Source organism: Toxorhynchites rutilus, chromosome 2 (assembly GCF_029784135.1).
Source record: "Toxorhynchites rutilus septentrionalis strain SRP chromosome 2, ASM2978413v1, whole genome shotgun sequence".
Lineage (NCBI taxonomy): Eukaryota > Metazoa > Arthropoda > Insecta > Diptera > Culicidae > Toxorhynchites > Toxorhynchites rutilus.
The window spans coordinates 34,871,584-34,892,731 of NC_073745.1; the positions used below are offsets into that span (position 1 = coordinate 34,871,584).

Genomic DNA, 21,148 nt, shown 5'->3' on the forward strand with positions numbered 1-21,148 from the left:
ATCAAAATTTACCATAAGCATTCGACTAGCAACTTCTCACCTGGAAAGTGTAAGGTGACTTGATGGTGGCGATCTCATAGTAGGTATCCTTGAAATCCGCTGGTGTCGAGATTTCCACCTTGATCGTCTCGATCGGGTAGCGACGATCAATCTGGTTGTCATTCTCCGCGTCGTTCAGCACGTTTCCATTGACCGATCCGGACTGATCCAAGTCCGCATCGGAGTCTAGCACCACATCTGGATGGTCGGCACCCTGCGAGATGTCGTTATACTGCACCGAGGCGTCAGAGATTGGAGCGTTGGTGATGTTTTCCGTTGGATCTCCCTTCTTCTGGGTCTGCTTCCGGATGCTGACGGTTGGCTTGGGTGGGCTCTTGTACTGCCAACGGCCGGGCGAACGGTTCAGCTTGAACTTGTACAGACTGGTGGAGGTGGTGGACTCACCATCCGGGGGCGTCGGTCGCAAACTGGGCTTGAACGTGCGCCGTCCGTTGTCCTGGCTCGGACTCTGGTTGTGACTTTGGGCGGCCGCTGGGCTGTTGGTAGAGCTAGGCTTGAAACTGTTACGAGAAGCTTTGTTACGTCTGTTTGCGTAGGCAGGAGTTGAAGTGGTAGAAGGTTCACTGAAAACGGACACCGTCGCCAGTTCCACACTAGATGTAGAGAATCGATTATAGCGTGTGCTGCAAAACAAGGTTAGGTTTGGTGGAGAGGAAGAAAAACGGAAAACATATGTACAGTCACCGTGAGTTGTGTATGTGTTCGTTGTTTGTGTGGATGGAAAGAGATTTTTCTTTTGTTTTGTTTTGTACAATACAAAAAAGGGCAGAAAAAACACAGAAATCGTAATGAACACTATATACAGGCATGCGAGTACGTGGGAGGAAGCTCCCCCAAAAAAACGGAAAACACGTGAGCAACTTCAAAAAATGTAATGCTGTCAGGAATGAACGATGATCTCGCGCATACTTACTCACGCATTCTTTTCTGTCTTTTAGATAACTGAAAGTAGAACCATATTAGTCGTTAGCAGGTTTCGTCGGTTGTTCCAGTTCAGTCTGTGATATTCACGCGGATCGGTGGATGCTTCAATGCGTATGTCCAAGCTTAAAAATGCTTCAAAGGATGATCAGGTATAGATCTAGGATCTTGAGCGTGCAAACACTTTTGAAAGCGCCGTTGACTATAGATCATAACTTTGTTCTGCAAAACTTTGAAAATGTATTAAATGACACTTAATACTAGTGAGAAGTGCATACATTGTGCCATGTGTGCTGTGACACAGATTGAAGTTCTTCTTTGCGAAGGTTTGCTCATATCCAGGTTGGATATGTGTAAAGTGTTATGCAGTAGTTGTTGCTGTTTTTTTGGGAGTGTGGGAGGATTCAGAGGCGGAACGAGGGATGAACCTGCCTACGACTAAAAGTCTCTATAGTAAAAAATAAAAAAAAATAGGCGGAACACAATTGTTACCCTTTCATTTATAGTTTTGAATAGTGCTCAAATTACTCAAAACTAATGTTGGTTGCGCTATGACAGAAGGTGGTTTTATACAAAAGAAACTCTTCTTACACCCATCGGATGGTCAATGAAAAGAACCTGTACATTTTAAAATTAGGGATAAAAAAATATAAGACAAACTGCAAATGTAAATATTTATAATATTTCTACAACGAAATGCTTGTCGAACCTAAGCCCTTTTGGATGATCATATGTTTTTTATCTATGCTTGTGTGCACGACTGTAGTCCAATGAAATTTGTGGGCAAAATCTTAAGTCAGGTGGTGGTGTTCTTACAGCTGTCTATCGACGTCTGAAGGACCAATATAGTCCTGTATCAATCAAGGCATATTTGGTGATCCCATTCCCTGGTTCTAAAATGGTGAATCGGTTCCAAAAAATGTCTTTTCTCTGGACCGACCCAGCCAAGTTCGACGCATGTATTTATTAATGTCTTATTGAACGTTACAATTCTTATTTACTTCACGAAATCAATTCCGTTAAGATAAAGAGATGCGTTATTTCACTTGAAAAACCATTACATTGCATATCTGTTCTCGAGTTTTGCACTAAGCAACACATTTGGCGATTCATTTTAATGTATTTTGATTATAATATTTTTTGAAGCAATTTATTGAGTAAATGATACTAAGAATAAAACAAAACCATTAAACATTCTTAGATGTACTAGTTTTGTTCTCATTAACGAAGATTCCTTCGATGATGAAGCGACTTTGCAAAGAAGATTATGATTTCTTGAAATCCTATCATAAAATTTGTCACATTCCAGATCGATTTTCTGTTTGACAATTATAATAGTTTTAACGGTTTCAATTTTGAATCGTTACTTTTCGTTATCCACATATTGTCCATCATAGAAGCCAGGTCCTTTCGTCTGGTGCGGTATTACCAGGCAGCCACAAAATATAATCAGTCAGCTTCATGTATTCCTCACACTTGATAAATTAGTTTTCCATTTCTGAAAATATTTGCGCCTGATGACTCCTGATTGACACGAGCTCCTCCTTTTTATCTAATCAATTTTAATCCCTTTAATCATTTTTTACTCACCGAACGAAATGTTCCCATGTATATGAACTGGAAGTTTTTTACTAATGCTACTTTGAATCTCCAACAATTCCGGAATTTTAAATCTAGATTCTAATCAGAAGTTCATTCGTGAGTGTGTTGAGAATAATGACATTGGAATAAATATTTTTTTATTCTATACTTATACTCAAAATGCGGTACAGATTGAAAAAAAAACGAGACAATCAAAATAGGTCAAAAAACGGAAATGTCCCGTTCAAAAAAGCACGTTTGGTCAGTCTAGTTCCGAAGCAACGAGGTGTCGCAGAACGAATTCCAATGAATATTTTGAAACTTCAGGACAATACCTAAAGCGTTATATAAGGGTTTGCGAAAATTCAAAAAATTGCTAAAATGGCGGCCAGTTTTGTTAAAAACGAGTTATTTTTCATGAAAAATCGCTGTTCAGAAGCTCATAAAAATCGGAAAAATTCGATATAAAAAAACGGCTATGTAACGCTTTAGATAATTCTTTTTACATGTTGATGAAGAAAATTGGCCAAATTGGTCGAGTAGATCCTGCTTCCCAAAAATGCAATAAAATTAGTAAAAAAAACTTTTTAAGTTAAACGGTTTAATTGTGACTAAACATAACAATGTACTAAAAGCTAGAAAATAATTAGGCATGTAGCAGTTAGCAGTTATCACACCTCTCCTTCATTAGTCTAGGACATTGATAAGACTAAAATAAAATCGTGGGACATATGATGAAGTCGCTAATTGTGGATAATGGGAATCCAACTTGCCCCAGGATTTTATTTTAGTCTTATCAATGTCCTAGACTAATGAAGGAAAGGTGTGATAACTGCTAACTGCTACTTGCCTAATTATTTTCTAGCTTTTAGTACATTGTTATGTTTAATCACAATTAAACCGTTTAACTTAAAAAGTTTTTTTTACTTATTTTATTTCCTAGTTTTTATGACATTATCCATTTCATTAGAATATTTCTCTACAATAAAACCATTGTACTGTATTATATCAGTCAAATAATTTCATTTGATACCGATATTGAGTGGATTGCAGAAAAATACATAGTCTGTTCTCCAAATCAAGTTCGTTCGTTTGATACACATATCTCAATGAACCTTTTTTTTTAGATGATATGGAATCAGCTATTTTGTAGCGGCGACCAAATTGGATTTTTCAAGATAAGCAGTTTTAGAATGACAGCAGAGATGAAAGTGTTTTATAAATTTGGTCAGTTCCTATTGGTCTTCTTCTTCTTGAATGGCGTTAACGTTCCCTGTGGAACTTTTGCCGTCTCAACGTATGCATTAACTAGCGTCATTTATTAATACTTAGTTAAGATTTTCTAAGCCAAATAACACGCCTTGAATGTATTACGAGGGGCAAGCTCTAGAATACGCGTGATCACAGTGCAAGTCGAAGGAAATTTCTTTGACGAAAAAATCCCCCGGACAGAACGGGAATCGAACTCGAACACCCGGCATGATAATGTGAGACGCTAAACACGGGTGCACCTCCTATTGGTCAAATTTCTATTGATTTGGAACAACCCTACAGACATACAAACATACATACAAACAGTTCAAGCTAAATAAAACCGTTTAATAAAGTAATTTGCTATTTTGTGATTGCGGCCATCTTGGATTTTGATTTTTCATGATCTGCTGTGATCTACTATACAAGCCCTCTTATTTGATACCCATATTAATCGGGATTTGAGAAAATATGTAGCCCGCCATTTGGAAGTGGCAGCCATCTTGGATTTGCATTTTCATAAATAACTGTGTTCTACTAGTCAAGCCCTTTCATTTGATACCCATATTAATGGAGTTTTGAGAAAACATATAGTCCGCCATTTTGTGATGTCAGCCATCTTGGGTTTATATTTTTCATAAATAACTGTGTTCTTCTAGTGAAGCCCTTTCATTTGATACCCATATTAACGGGAATTTGACATAATATGCAGTCCGCCATTTGGTAGTGGCAGCCATCTTGGATTTGCATTTTTCATAAATAACCGTATTCTACTAGTCAAGCCCTTTCATTTGATACCCATATTAATAAGGTTTTGAGAAAATATATAGTCCGCTATTTTGTAGTGGCAGCCATCTTGTATTTGTATTTTTCATAAGTAACAGCCATCTTGGATTTGCATTTTTCATAAAAAACTGTGTTCTACTAGTCAAGCACTTTCATTTGAGGGACTCAGAATGCAAGGGGTGTAAGTGACTTGATCGATTTCTCTCCGTCAACTTTTTTTTTGATCAATAACTCAACTGCAAAAACGTTCCAATTTGAGTTTGCTATAGAATCTGATAGATGAGGTTTTGACCTACCTTCCAATTGTCAAATACAGCTGGGAATGAGTTTGCAGCTAAGTTATGACCAAAAGAGAGAGTCGATGTAGAGAAATCGATCAAATCACTTACACATCTTTCATCCTAAGCCGCTCATTTGATACCCATATTGATGGGGTTTTGGAAAACCCATATCGATGAGGTTTTGAGAAAATATGTGATCCGCCGTTTTGTAGCGGCCGCCATCTTGAATTTTCAAGATCATGAAATACGCAGTTTTATAATGACTACAGAGATAAAGGTGTGTTCCAAATTTCAGATTAATTGGTCAACATAAAGGGGGTCAAATTTCTATTAATGTGGGTCAGCGCTACAAACAAGTTACAAACATACAAACATACAAACAGATTGCAGGGCAAGCTAAATGAAACCGTTTAAAAAAAAGACGGGTGGGTAATGTCGGGGACATAACCGGAGTGACGCAGGACTATACAAAGGGGACAGCTTTCGTTAAATATATATTTTAAATATATTGTTTTATTTTCTTATCCCACGTGAACACCTACCTATCTACCTTAAAAATGGATTAGTTTACTGTTTACTCTTTATGAATATGTTGATGGTTCTGAAAAGAACCTTTGGTGTTGTGTTTTTGTTATCACTCGATATTCCCATCTTGTTCGGTTAAACCTTCCTGTTTAGCTATTGCGTTTGCCACTCGCCACAGCTTTCACAGTTGGAAAATTTCTTCTCATCCAGCTTGTGACATGTTGTTCAGTAAATTACATTTAATGCGACGTGCCGAAGAAACACTTTGCCACTCACTGAAACTAATTGTTGCCTTGATGAGCGCCGAACCGAAGCTGCTCTGTTCTTGATGCGGGTTTTCTGATTGTCGTGAGCAGCTTTGCAAGCCAACTCGATCACTTCGGCGGCCGAAACTATATAACGCCGGCTAGGTGGACTGGTGCACTGGTACTAACGCGCTCGGCCTAGCTACACTTGCGGGGAACTCCAGATCAACACGGTTCGAGCGGGATTTTGCCTTTCCCTTCACTTTTCCTCCTTTACCATGTCCAGACATGGCTGCTTGAGTTGGTTTGTTGATGTGTTGTGATGCGAACCGATGTGGTGTACGGTTTGAATGAGAATGATCGTTACGGCAGCGGAGCGGGGATTTTTAAGCTGACTGGCTGGCTCGAGAATTACGCATGTGTGAGACTGCGACCAATGTTTCGTTCATTTTTTTCTTTTTCCTTTCCAATCGTGCTTCATTGTATTTCGCTGCTGCTCTGGTTGCCCGTTTTGGTCGGTACGATTTGAGAAGCACAAAATGGACCAATCAAAAATGGGCACATAGTGCATTTTGACAATGCTTGATATTTCACAATTATTCAATTATTTATCTCAAGAAAAATGAAATGTTATTCGTTATGGTAGATGCGTAGATATATTTCCTATCAATTGATGCAAAAACCTTTGCGATCTATTGAGAAATGCTCGAGTTATAAGCGTTCCAAATCTTGCATTTTTTCCTACTTGTTCAGTGCCTAGATTTCCATTTCACCCCCTATATCTCCCGGTTAGACGTAGTCCTACGTCAATAAATCGATTTTTAGACGTTCCAGACCCTTCTTAATGATGGCATCTCTGAAGATATCTTGACTACATCAAGAGAAGCCTAAGGGAGGTAATCTTGGTCTTTTGACTTCAATGACGTAAATCACTTAACGAAGGGCCTACGCATCTCCTTTGCTAACGATACGAAGCGTTTTTATTACATGGGCTTAAAACTCCCGTGCATTCGTTCGATCTAAACTGGAACAGTTCTCAATCAGAGTGTACAATCAGCAAAATTCTACTGGGGAATATGTTTACTTATTATTATTTAGTTTAATTTTAATGTGTTTATGTGTCAGGCAAGATGCTACAATATCTGCATAGTTCTGAAATTCAGGATTTTGGCATCCCTGGTCAAAATAGTTACGAAGAAAATGGATGAGAAAGTAATAAACACTCCATCTTAATTGTAATTTAAACCCATCAGTTTTGTTTTTCTGAAAGTGTAAAACTAGAAAATCTATTCATAAACCTGAATGAGAAATTTTATATGCTGGAAAGGATCTGAAACACATCATTGATAACTACAAAATGAACTACCCTGCCAAATCTGTTAGGGACCTGCGAAAGTGGTTCCTCCGAAATGAAAAATCTCAACGTGGACCCTCACGCATAATTGATGAACTTATTGGTTGTTCGTGGGAAGACTTATCATACAATTAAAAAAAGGACAACTACAACTGAGGACCTGAAGTCTCAAGCCGAACCCGGACCTGGACCTAGATTGAACCAGGATCCTGTGTGAGGCTCCAATAAGATCAAACTCATCGCAATTTATTTCTCGAGGCAATAGTGTCATGCAAGGCTACAAAATCTACTGTTGACGCCGGTACTAGTGCTTTGAGTACCTAAAAATCCATGCCTTAGAATAGCTTCTCGAGGCCAAGGCCAAAAAAGAATAATTTCAATATGGTTTCGAGGCCAAACCGTTAATGCATTCCATTTAAAAAAAAAAGATGATAAACGTGACGTCTTTGTCCATCGTGGCATAACTTCACTGTGAGCTGGGTCCAAGTTGCTCGAAGTTCGAGCTGGCGGTGTACTCTCCTGTACTGTCAAATTATGTATTTTGCCTGCTCAGCATGAATGTTTCAAAGGAAAACCGATGAACATGAATTTCGTAAACTTTTTATCACATTACATCAAGGCTCTTGGCAACACACCGACCTGAATGGTGCCCTCTACCGTGCGAATGATCCGTCTAGTTACTAGCTATGATAAATTGATTGGGCGCTTCTTAGCATTTGTTGGCTGAGTTCTTATTTTGTCAGCAGGCAACTCACTGTGAATTGCTCTGGTATACCTCAAGAAAGCAATTTCGGATCGTTATTGTTTTCGATGTGTTTCAACGATGGTTTTTTCGTTCCACCGGGTCATCGAATCGAGCAGCTGGATGATCTTAAGCATCATAAAACCGATAGATCCACCGAAGATGTTGCTGCAAATCAATCTAGACAGTTGGAAAGACGGTGCCGTGTTAATCCTATAACCATACGCTTCCAGGAATGTTGTGTAATAACACCCTTCACCCTACCCTTCACAAGGAAAATAATATAGTGCCCGAATGCCCAATCGAGGAATAGCGAGAGCATAGCAATATATACTGTGAATTTGCGTTTTTTTTTAAAGAAAATGCTTTATTCATCATCTAAATTTAAATTATAACCTTCAAAATAGGCGTCTTCTGAAGCAATTTCCAACGAACAATCCAGTCATCGATACACTTTTTATAGCTGTATGCTGGAATTGCTTCAGTTCACGCAGCGGATTCGTTTTTATATCTTCAATGCTGTCAAAAAGGGTCTCGCAAAGCGGTAATTTGAACAGCGGAAATAGGAAAAATACACACACATGTCACGTCGAAAGTAATTAAGCGTATGATGAACGTGCGATCACAATTTGATGGTTCAAGCATGTCTTCAACCACTTGATTGCGATGATATTTTTGAACAAAATTGATCTCTTTTGGCACTAGTCGTGCTGTGTCTTTTCTCATGATAATTTTTCTCATCAACCGAAATATGGCGAATGTTCTCGTGAGAGTTTTTTTTTCATTCACGGACTAGTTCTCTCGAACTTAAATGACAATTTCCGACCACCATTCATCCTATTTTTTCTATGTTTTTATTAGTTGAAGACGTGGAAGGTTGTTCTTGATGTGGTCAATCGTTCATCTCTTCTCTGCCGTTTTTGAATACCTTACACCATTCATGCATCCGTGTGTTTGACATAGTGTAATCTTTCGTTTGCATCTTTGACTAGAACTATCAATATGAGTAACCGCCTAGCAAAAAAAAGGTTGATTTGTTCTTAATGAAGCTGTGAACAAACTAAATGACAGATCGCGGTCAAAACTGACATCGAGACCGCTGATAGTAGTACCAACTTTAAAAAAAAGAAAAATGTATAGTGGATAGATTTGAGATTACAAATTTCCGGTATATATTTGTCAGAATGTATATTCACATAGTTAACCAAGTCCAAGAGTATGACTTACATGTGTGCTGAAAAACGTTCTTCAAACCAAAAATCACAAATTTTCTGTGATTTTTCGGCTCATTTAATGTAATAAATCGGGATGCCATAACATGTGCTAAAAATCATCTTTGGGTGTAGGAACATCTCACGGGTTTTGAGTATACCAGAGATTTGATAATCAAAGACTGACTGTAGTCATTTCTGTGATCAGAACTACATTTAGGAAGGAAAAAATAACTCCATGAGATTACACAGCCCTTATCTAAGTTATACTAAGACAAAACTGGAAACTTCTTCATAAATACCACCGATTTGAAAAAAAGGTCAACCACAGTATTCATCAATGCACTATGGAAGTATTTCAGTGTGATAGTTTCATGAACCATTTTTTATTTCAGATTTTTTTTCAAAAGCTCCTTGCATGATTGATTTTATGAACTTTTGATCGGTGGTCGGCAAACCGGTGCAAACGAAATGCACGCCAGGAAGGTTTCACTGTGTATTTGATGAGATTGACAGTGAATCACCTACAAAGAGCTAGTTCTTCACTGTCAAAGACTCAGTTCGAAACTGTATTGCTAACAATTGGACCATCTGAAGGAAGCAATCGTCCAATTGCGGCTAGCGTTGGCCAATAGAAGAGGAATTATGTTCCATCAAGAAAAAAGCAGGCTACACACATCGTTATTGACTTGCCAGAGGCTCCGTGAGCATGACCGGACTTGGTAACAAGTGATTGCCACCATTATGGTTTACTTATGGTGAATGGGTTTGCTGATGAAAAATTCGATGAAATTAAAATTTGAAACGCATATTACGAATGGCCGTGCCAATACCCCAGTTTAAACTGGATTCTTTCAGTTTTTGTTGCTCTTGTTCCAGTCAAACAGTTGAATCCCAAAACTTTTCAACATTATCCAGTTTGCTTTATATGTGTGCTTCAATTTTATCCATTTTATGTAAAATAAATTTACCGTGTATAAATATTGTTCAAGCACGAGCCTAGTATTTTTTTTGTTTTATTTATACTTCAGTAACATAAGACTTGCTGTCTTTTTAGGTTACAAACGAAAAAATTTAGTATACATGAAGTGCGCCACGAATTCCTAGTTTCTTACATCATCGTTGCACAAACCCACCGTACAATAATTACAATCATCATCAATCAGAATACGAGAGATCGGCCCATAAACGATCTGCCGCTCTCAGGATCGATGATATGGTCGAAGGTTAGCGATAGATATGGGAAGACTGTCCAAAAAAAAATAAGAAGAGATCAGAATCAGAGTATTGCATCAGTCTCAAATAAACGGTCAGATCAAACACTCGCTATTTCTGAAATAAATTTCATCGTGATAAAATCACAGATCGCGTTTCACTGACGAATTGAGAAACCTAAAGTGCCTGTTCAAATATCGTAAATATCATCCCTTCCTACACCTTCCCATCCTTTGACCGATTTCATGACGTTTCTGAGTTTCTTGCGGGGCTCAACTTATGGATAAATTATTAAATGAAGATCAAACGTAGTTTATAGACAACTTTTACATGATCTAGTAATATTATTTTTATTTTTAAGACGTCACGACGTCAACATGTCAAAGTCATATCATATGGGTTTCCCAGGAAACTGCAGTACTACCCATCCGTACTATATATTGATAGAGAGTTTAACATAAACATAATAATAATATGGTTATAATTTCGTTATTTTTCTACATATCCTATAGTTACACTTAGGTGCATATTCTATCAAATTCCTTCCTAAATCCTATTCAATTTGAAGGAGGAAAGTGTCACCCAAATCTGGGTGACGGAGCGACGAACGTGTTAAATACGGTTAGCGTGCAGTGCGTGAGGTGAAAATAGACTGTTTTTCAGTCGTGTTCCATCTGCCTCATGGACTTCTGCGACAGACAAGGTGAGTTGTAATTTGGTACACCCCTCCCCCCCCATTTCATCCATTTCGTCGGTGTTTTGCCTAAATTGCCAAAACGAAATGCTTTCACGAAAAAGGACAGAAGATTGGGGTTAGGTTCGATGCAGTGATCTGTAACCAGAAACCGTGTTCTCGTGCATCTCACTTTATGTACAGTTTTCTTCCTTTTTTACAAAAGCACTCCAGTTTATTGAAAAATATTATTGGCAACCCTGCCCTCGGCTGTTGACCGTATTACAATCAACATGAAAGCTGCGATTTTCAAGCAATAAAAACACAGAAACTTCAGATAATATACCACTTTTTATATATAATATACTCGGATATTTTTATATATCTTTATTCAGGAGACGTTGGTTGGTTTGTCTCTGTGAAAGTGTGTACTTTTTATGTTATCTAATTCATAAATGAATATCCCATATCACACATGAAATGAAACAACTTTGTATAACATATACAGTAACATAACAGTCTTGACAGTTTTTATTATTTTATATGAGCAAAACAGCTAAAAGTATAGTCAAATAGTGCCGAAGCACGGGAATACCTGATTTTGATGCAATTCTCATATTAGATTTACTTCTCATCCCGAATAAAGTTCCGTAAATTCAAAACAAATGCCAAACGTCTTAAACTCTTATGGATGTTGAGAGTCCCAGAGGTTTGGGATATGTGGCTTGAGTTGTGAAATGGTTCTTTTCTAAATAAACAAAAAAAAATCGATAGCAACCTATGCAAGCACTAGTAATGCGTGTCAAAAGCAGTAAATCTAGCATTTTAAGAGTCCTATTTTTTATCTTTTTGGTATTATATCTGCCCTAATAAAGCATCGTGTGTAGATTCTTGACTGTTTTCGCTATGGCTGCTGCAAACCAATTGAAGCATTTCTGTGGAAGGCGTAGGATAATAATGTAAATAATCAAAGTAAATAAAGTATTTAAAGTATATAAAGTCAATATTTTTCTACGTATATAGTGTTGATCCAGAGCTTTTGGTTAGCAGAAAAAGTCAGCTTTTGTGCATATCCTTCGCTTTGAAATTTACACAGAACATTAGATATTTTTGATCTACAAAATCATTCCATCTTACTCAGAATTGAATGCTACAACAGAAAGTCAAAAAGTAATAGCAATCATTCAGATAGATTCAAATGTTATGATGAATGAAACAGGTGAGTTTGGTGGAAGAAAAGACGAATAATAAAGGTGGGGAAAAACGTGGTCCTCGACAAAGTTCGAGAAAATGGAAGAATATTTGAAATATATTGTTTGGAAAAAAAACATAAAATTAATATCGAAGAATAAAAAAAAAGTTCCTTTTTTTTATCAGAAAACGTGTCCATATTTTTTAAATTACTATGAGGAAGGTTGACATTTCGGTTGTAGAGAAACCAAAGTTTTATTGTTGCTCTACCCGCGAAAAAAGGAGGCTAGGGTGGTCAATGGAGGTTCCTAAGAAATTTAATCTACGATAGTTCGCGTAGTAAGCGGACTCGCAACACTTTTAGTTGCAAACTTCCGAAACAAAGGTTTTGATTTTTTTAAATTTTATGAATCCTGAAAGTTCAGGGAAATTGTATTTTTATTTGAAACAAATATGCAGGACAAAGTTGAAATAGTTAAAAATGTACAAAAATTCATTGAAGCAGAGAGAGTCAGAACGGAAACGACCGTCTGACTGAATGGAACATTATAAACTCTGTTCCAGTTAGTTTCGATTCAAAAAACAACACTCCTTTTCTTATAACAATCATGCCAAACTTCTCCCGATTAGTGCGTTTGTCAAAATGTCAGTCTGTTTTATTGTGTGTATGTGAGTTCGTGCAGTGAACAGTTTGTCAAAAATAATGAAAAAGTAACACAAAACAACGTCGAGCAGAGTCACACATTTACAGTAGCAGGCAAGCATTCGTGCGCACACACACAAAGAGACACACAGGAAAAACCAAAAGCGGCAAACAAACCATAACTAAGCAAACGACAACACAATTCAAAAACACGACAAACGTAAAGTAGTTGAAATAGGGCAGAAAAAAACGGCTGGATCGGTAGGGCATAAATCTATTTCGGTTCAATTTGATGAATTTCGCTTGATAATAAGCATGAAAATGATCAAATCAAACCTGATGCCTACCAATCCCTGTCAAGTCCAAATCGGTAACTCACTTGCGCATGCTAGTTAATAGTGTAAAGTTACGAGCCCGGAAACTAATGAGGGGGAGGAAGCTTTAGCAAGCCGCCGCGCTATACTTACTTCTTGCCGACGTTGTTAGGCTTGACGTTTTGAGTGTTACGGTAGCGGTTAGTTTTCTTGCCATTACCAAAGCTTGGCTGTGTTACCGGGGGCCCGACCGGTTCCGGTTCCGTGTCGGTTTTCTCCTGCAGCTCGTTTTCGTCCTTGCTGATGCGGTTTCTCAGGCGGTTCTTGAAGTTGCCACCATTGACGTTAGCTCCGGGTCCGCCGAGACGGCGCGAAGGCCGCACGAGACTAGAGCTCGGTTGGTTCGCGAATAGATTCTCGAGCGGGAGCCCAGTGTCTTCCAACGCTTGCTGAGCCGACGGTGACGGAGTGATGATCGCTGCCGCTTCCGGATTGTAGCGGGGCGTTTTGTTTGGATTTGGCGCAGCGGTTTTCAGGATGCGAAGCGTTGGGCTGGGACTCACCTTCAGACCCGGAGCCGACTTGTGGTGACCTGAGGCGGCTGCGTTACCTTGAAATACATGAGAAGTGCTTTGTAGGACTTGGGCATACTTTCCTGAAATGTAGGTGCCGATAACGCTCGTTTCGTGGACCGTTGTGGTGCCTTCTTTAACGACGGTTCCACCGAGCTTGGTGACTAATCCAGTTGGACGATTTTTTTTATTACCTTGTCCTCGTTTACCCTTCGTTTTAGAGGCACTGGCTGCCGACGAGCTGCTTGTGGCTGTTGGCTTCAAATTCACTACGCGATACGTTTCTTCGACAAATTCGGACGGTTGACGAGAAAGGAAGTCGTACTCTGGCTCGGGGACAATGTTATTTCCGATCTGTAGCACCGGGGCTGGCTCATCGTCCTCCTCGTCTTCTTCATCATCATCGTCATCGGTTTCATTCTCTTCCGTAGTGCTTGAGAATACAATCGGAGAGTGTTCTTTCTGTACAGCCTCGATTTTTGGTCTCAGAATAATTTTAGGTTTGGAGGACGCCACAATCACTGGCTTTTTCTTTTCTTCTATTACTTCGTGTTTCTCTTCCTTCTTCTCCTCGGTCTTCTCTTCTTGTTCTTCTTCCTCATCATCATCATCATCGTCTTCCTCCTCTTCTTCTACTTCTTGCTGATGTTGTTGTTCTTTCACTGGTTCTACCTTGGTAACAGGTTTTACAACCTTAGGTTCCTCGATCTTCACTTCTTCAACCTTTTCCGGTTCTACTATCTGTTCCTGCTGTTCATCTTGCTCCTCCTCAACCTCTTCTTGTTCGTCATTCTCCTCCTCCTCCTCTTCTTCCTCTTCCTCCTCTTCTGCGGGAGCCGCTTCGACCTTTGGTTCGGGTGTCACAACCTTCTTCTCGGTTGTCGTTTCCACCTTGGCGGTAACGACCTTCACGATCGGAGCCTGTGGTTTCACGACCTGTACCTTGGCGGGCTTCTTCTCTTCGACGGTACTTTCCGCTGCAGGCTCCGGCGTGACCGGTGTGACTTCTACGATGGAAACCTTCGATTTTGGTTTGCTGACGGGTTTCGCCTTCACGGGTGTGATCTGAACCTTAGCTTTGGCTGCTGGGGCGGGGTTTGGTTTCACGACGAAAGGCTTCGGCGTCTCTGCGATTACCTGTACCACTTGGTCCTTTGGTTCCTGAACTGGCTGAACGGGCAGCACCACTGTCTTGCTGGGTTTGATCTCCTCGATCACAGCGGGAGGGGCGGCTGCGGTGGTCGTAGTTGTTGGCGCGGGAGGTGGCGATGTTTCGATCACGGGCGGTGGGGGTGGAGTCGTTTTCGGGGGTTCTGAAAGTAGAGGTTAATGCTCCGATTCGGGACAAAAAGGGGAGGGTTTGGTGCCTTGGGCTCCATTATGTACTTACCGGTCACAACCGGGGCTGCACTCTGCGGCGAGAAGATCATCACCGTGTTGCCGATTGTGGTGGTGAAATCCAAGAACCCGTACACGGTCTGAGTCACCAGATAGCCCGGGTTATTGACCTTGGTGGGGATGACGGCCGGTACTTCAACGTTGCCATTGGGGTTGTAGACCGGAGCGTTGCCGGGGGTATACACGGCCGAGTGAGCCAATAGTGCTGAAACGGAGAGCAAATGAAAACGTTGAAAACATTATTTTGTTTCAATAACGAAGTCAGAGGAAATTATTCCCATCGTTTCCGTTCAATGTCGAGCGGATAAAAATGGAGCGCGTCATAATTGACTCATAATCAATTACAGCTGTAAATTGAGTTTTTCCGCTCCGTCAGTCACGCTTTTCTGATTTTCTCAAAGTGTGAGATAGGTCGAGGGGACGCTTTGCATAGATAACAAACTCAAGCTGCACTAATAGGATCGGTGTCGTATCAATGTTGCAAGCGAGCAACGGTGCCATCGGCTGCCCTGTCTGTGCGATTGACGATGATCATCCGCTGCAGCATCGGAACCATCGCCGGGTGGAAAGGGAGCCGGTTTACCTATCCGTTCCGATGATTACGATGAGGACGCCAACGACAACAAGAAGCGGGAGGATTCGTGTCGAATTATTCGCTCAAATATTGACACCAACAATTTGCATCATTTTCATCAGCGTGCCGCCGCCGTCTTACCGAGACAGGTCTAATTGCTTGCTTCTCGAAAGCTTTCGTTTCGGGACGGCTCAACATTTTGCCGATGAATAAACAAGATCCGGTTCGGTGCACTTCCAGGCTAATGATAATTGCGGCGGAAGGAACACATTGCGCAAAGTTTCAATTTCGGGAAATTTTAATTTGTTTGTAATGTTTTGCCATCATCAAATTATGTGCAATTTGTATCAATATTGAACAAAAAAAAATACTGCCAAAGAGAATATTGTGTGTCAATAAGTTGTACCAATTGATACGGCTCAAAGCTGTATCACGGTACGCGTGGTACACTTGGCAATATTTTTTTAAAATTTGTTTGATATTTTTAAAATAAAATCTAAATAATTTTCTACATTTTATTTTAAGACCAACATTTTGTAGGTCTTATAGTTTTTGAGTAAAGATTTTTCGATAAATAGTTGAAAAAAAAACTCAAACTGAAAACAAACTGAATGGAAACCTCTTTCCATTCTTTAACCAAAATTTTGCAGGTCTGATAGTTTTTGAGTGATTTTTTTTTATTTTTGAGTTCTTTTTCAAATATTTATCGAAAAATCTTTACTCAAAAACTATAAAACCTACAAAATGTTGGATATAAAATAAAATGTAGAAAATTATTTAGACATTTTTTTAATCAATGCATCCTTCATTGTACAGAACGTTTTTTCTGAGCGGGGCGAGCAATGAACACAGCATCAACATTCCCAAATGAAAAAATGGACATAGCAACTACATCCCCCGAAGCCATGCCATGTAAGCTCACTCTCGAATTGAATGGAATGGAGGAATGCTGCTTATGGCATTACAAAATAATATACGAATAAAATCGATTTCCTTCATCAATACATTGACCACTTGCTTTACTATTTTCACTATATATGCCCCCCCCCCCTTAATTTGCGCATTCGGAAACAAAATTCATTCATCAATTGAACAGATATCAACGTTCAAAATCTTTCACTTTTTCCACCCGAATTTTTTTTTTTCTATATAAAAGTGATCATCTTTCGATATTTGGGTGACTTGTTTTGAATTGCTAGGATTATTCAGATAATTATTTTTAGAATTTAAAAAAAACGTTTTTTGAGAAAAATTAGTTTCGATTTTTAAAATAATGTTTTATTTCAGTGTAATTAAAAAAAATCCCCTACTTTGACTATATTTTTTTTTGGTTTTTATAGTTTATGGGGGTTTTTCTAGCAAATCTAGCAAACAGTTTAAATTTTAATAAAAAATACCAAATTTTTTTTAAAAAAAAATTTTAAAAACCAAAATTTATTTTTCTCAGAACGTATTTTTTTAATTCTCAAAAAAATATGCATAGCCCTTACAATTTCCAACAAGTCGTCCATACAACAGAAGATGGGCACTTTTACAGGGAAAAAGTTTTTTCTAATATGGTTTCAAAGGAAAAATAAAAAAGTTGTTGTTAGAAAGTTATAGAAAGTTGACGTTTTCGACAAAAGTTCATATTTTGATAAGATCTGAAACTTTGTCGAATACATCATATCGCTATCTTGACTTCAAACAAAACTAGGATTCGTTGTAATTTAGTCAAAGAAAACATGAAAAAGTTGTTGTTAGAAAAACTTTGTTCCTGTAAAAGTGCCCATCTTCCGATGTATGGACGACTTGTTGAAAATGGTAAAGGCTATTCAAATATTTTTTTGGGAATTTAAAAAAAAAACGTTTTTAAGAAAAATTAATTTTAATTTTTAAAATATTTTTTTTCCAGCGGATTTTTTTTTCAAAAAATTTTCGGTATTTTTTATGAAAACTGAAACATTTTCCTACATTTCATTCTTTGACCATTTTGAAGATATCATAGTTTTTTGAAAAGTTTTTTTAATTCTTTTCCGAATATTTCACTTATGCAAAGTTGTTTAACAGACCCATGTGTTTACACCCATAACGTTTCACTGCTATCAGAGAAGGTGCTGCCAACGGCTAGTCGAGTTGGCATGAAATTCGTCAAAGAAAAAAAATGGCCCTTTTCAAAAAGATTTCAAGTATGCAAAGTTGTTTGAATGAGTTGCTGCCAATGGTCAGTCGAGTTGACATGAAATTTGTTTATAGTTCAATAATTCTGTTATTGTTGAAACTCAATCATATATCTAGAAGGATTATCTACATTTTTACTCTATCACCTCCTGAGAGATTCCGGATGCATGATTTTTTTTTTGAGAAAGGTGTTTACTGACTTTAAGGGATTAAATTATTCTTTTATATTCAAAAAACCAAAAATATATGTACATTAGGGTGGCAGCGAAAATGGTCATGTCAAATTTCAAAAACCGACCATGTACATTTTGTTTATTGGCCCAAAAAATGATATGTGCAAAATTTCAGCTCAATCGGACATGATTTAGGGATACCTCAAAGCACTCAAAGTTTTGATTTTTTTTGCCGCTCAGGCTAAGTCCCAAAAAGTCGATTTTCGGCCAACAATTTTTTTTCGCGATAACACCAGATCTAGACGTTTTATGCATTTTTAAGTCATTTGGCATCGAAAAAAAAATTTATATTTTCTAAATGTCATTCAAAATAGTCAAAACTTTGAGCGCTTTGAGGCACCCCTAAACCATGTCTGATTTGGCTGATACTTTGCACATATAATTTTTTTGGGTCAATAAACAAAAACCGACCATGAAATTTTTTTCTATACATCCATTGCCACCCTAATGTACATAACACAATTAAAAAAACAATTGTTTTGACTCGATATATACATGATTCGATTGTATACAGTGGAACGAAGTTCGAGACTATATCATTGAGTTATAATCGAGTCCACCCTGTATCAGTATTATTATTATGTTTAATCACAGTGAAACCGCTTAACTTGAAAAGTTTTGGATATTTTGTTTATCCAAACAAAATTAATGCGAAGAGAACGGTTAGATGATTTCATTGTGATCAAACATAATAATAATACAGATAATGCACTGAAAGCAAAAAAAAAAACAATTAGGCAAGTTGCAATTAACAGTAATTTATAAAAATTCAGAACAAACATAATTTTTTCATTGCGTCAAATATTAATTCACAGTTTCGGTGTGAACACATTATTCATTGCAGCTTTGGCAATACATACTTACTAATTATAAATTCTTATAAATTGTTAGAACTCAAATTTGAGAGATCTCATCATGAAACATATACATCTTGGTATCTTAAAATTTTTGTAATGATAAATAATGCACAAAAAATGGACGCGCTTTGTTATCCATATTGTAGTGAAAGATCTTATCAATATAATACAGTAATCGTTAGCTAACTGGTGCTGGTTTAAGTGGTCTGCTTTTTAACTGGGCGAACATTAACTGGTCCTTGGACCAGTTAAAAGGCAGAATTTCGTAAACAATCGACGCCATATTTAAATGGATTTAAATGCCGTGAGGGGTATTCGAATGTAATTTGAAATGTTATGAAAATTGACATTTTCGCATGACAAAAACATTGATTAAATAACAGAAAAACTAATTTCCTCAAATTATATTCCATACCTGTCCTCGCACTCAATGCGAAACTTCCATTGGAATCCTTTTGTTTATCCAATTTCATGATCAACGCGAATCAAACAATTCATTGAAGTTCCTCTCGATCTTATTTGACGTTAAACATGCCGGACCAGTTAAAACGCGAATGTCGATAGCTGGACATCCCTTTTCGCCCAGTTAGTGAATGTTTACTGTATTGCAGATTTGAGAATGTTAATAATATTCCATCATCGGGTTTGTTTAAAGGCTAATAGTTACATCCCCAACAACCGTCATATTTTCCACAGTAATCCTCTTCCTTTATTTGATTGGAAAACTTTCTAAACAAGCGCTACAGACATGCAATGAAGGACATAAAACGATTTGCGCAAACTCGGATAGAGATCCCAAAAAATTTATATGTGAGAGCATTGAGAGAGCATTCCCGAATAATGTGATGATAAATGAGTAGCCCTCTCAATTTCAAAGTTTCTGACTATGTCAAATCTTGATTCCATATACAGGTCGGACTCGTTTATCCGGGATTCGATAATCCGGAATTTTAAACTCGATTATCCGGAGTATTTTATTTTTGATTTTTCTTATATTTAAAATTTTGAATAATTTGTATAATCAATATGGATATCAAATGAAAGGGATTGACTAGTAGAACACAGTTATTCATGAAAAATGCAAATCCAGGATGGTGGCCACTACAAAATGGCAGATTACATATTTTCTCAGAACCCCATCAATATGGATATCAAATGAAAGGGATTGACTAGTAGAACACAGTTATTTATAAAAAATGTACATCCAAAATGGCCGCCACTACAAGATGGCGTCATATATTTTTTTCATAGTCCCATCAATATGGGTATGAAATGAAAGTGCTCGACTGGCAGAACACAGTAGATCATGAAAAATTCAAATCCAAGATGGCCGCATTTCCCAAATAACCAATTACTTTTTAATGGTTTCATTCATCTTGGCCTGTTTGTATGTATGTTTGAGTATTTGTAGGGTTGTCCACATCAATTGAAATTTGACCCCGTACCTGATCACTGATTGATCTGAAATTTGGAACATACCTTTAATTCTACTGTCATTTTAAAACTACGTATTCCATGAAATTGAAAAATTCTACAACACTACATTATGAACAATATAAATTCGAAAAGGTCGCCGACACAAACTTGTCGACTATGTACTTTTTACAATCCCCTCAATATCGGTATCAAATGAAATAGAATACAGTACATCATCAAAATATTACGAAAAAATTTAGGTGAGAAATAAAAATCAAAAACAAAAGTCGAATGGTTTTATTGTAGAGAAGTATAATTATAATACAGATAATTTACTAAAAACTAGAAAATAAAATAAGTAAAAAACTTTCAAGTTAAACGGTTTAATGAACTAAAAGCTAGAAAATAATTAGACAAGTAGCACTTAGCAGTTATCATATCCGTTACTTCCTTAATCTAGGGCAATGATGAGACTAAAATAAAATCGTGGGGTATATGATGAAACAACTAACTGTGGATAATGGAAATCCAACGTTTATTTCTTACCTAATTTTCTTCGGAATATTTTCATGATGTGCTGTATTCTATTAGTCAAATCATTTCATTTAATACCGATATTGAGGGGATCGCGAAAAATACATAGTCGATTGTCCGGAGTGAAAAAAAAAAAATCAATACTACGGATAATCGAGTCCGACCTGTAATAATTCGTCCAACTAACATTTTTTGAATACATTTTATTTCGAACTTTACTAAAGTGCAGATTGACTTATAGCTTAATATTCTTCTTGAATGGCGTTAACGTTCCCTATGGAACTTTTGCCGTCTCAAAGTATGCATTAACTAGCGTCATTTATTAATACTCAGTTGAGATTTCTTAAGCCAAATAACACGCCTTGAATGTATTCCGAGTGGCAAGCTCTAGAATACGCGTGACCACAGTGC

At 37.7% G+C, this 21,148-nt stretch overlaps 1 protein-coding gene across 3 annotated transcripts in view; it reads right to left on the reverse strand.

Annotated features, from left to right (window-relative positions):
• LOC129764990 (mucin-2) overlaps positions 1-21,148 on the reverse strand; it is a 200,914-nt gene that overhangs the window by 27,663 nt on the left and 152,103 nt on the right. The window contains exons 4-6 of one of the 3 annotated variants that reach the window (XM_055764709.1): positions 14,956-15,168; positions 13,147-14,878; positions 41-536 (exon numbers count right to left, since the gene is read on the reverse strand). In XM_055764709.1, coding sequence (XP_055620684.1) covers positions 41-536; positions 13,147-14,878; positions 14,956-15,168 — 2,441 coding nt within the window. Of the gene's footprint in view, positions 1-40; positions 684-13,146; positions 14,879-14,955; positions 15,169-21,148 lie in introns of all 3 variants that reach the window. The other 2 variants (XM_055764708.1, XM_055764707.1) reach the window with 2 other exon arrangements.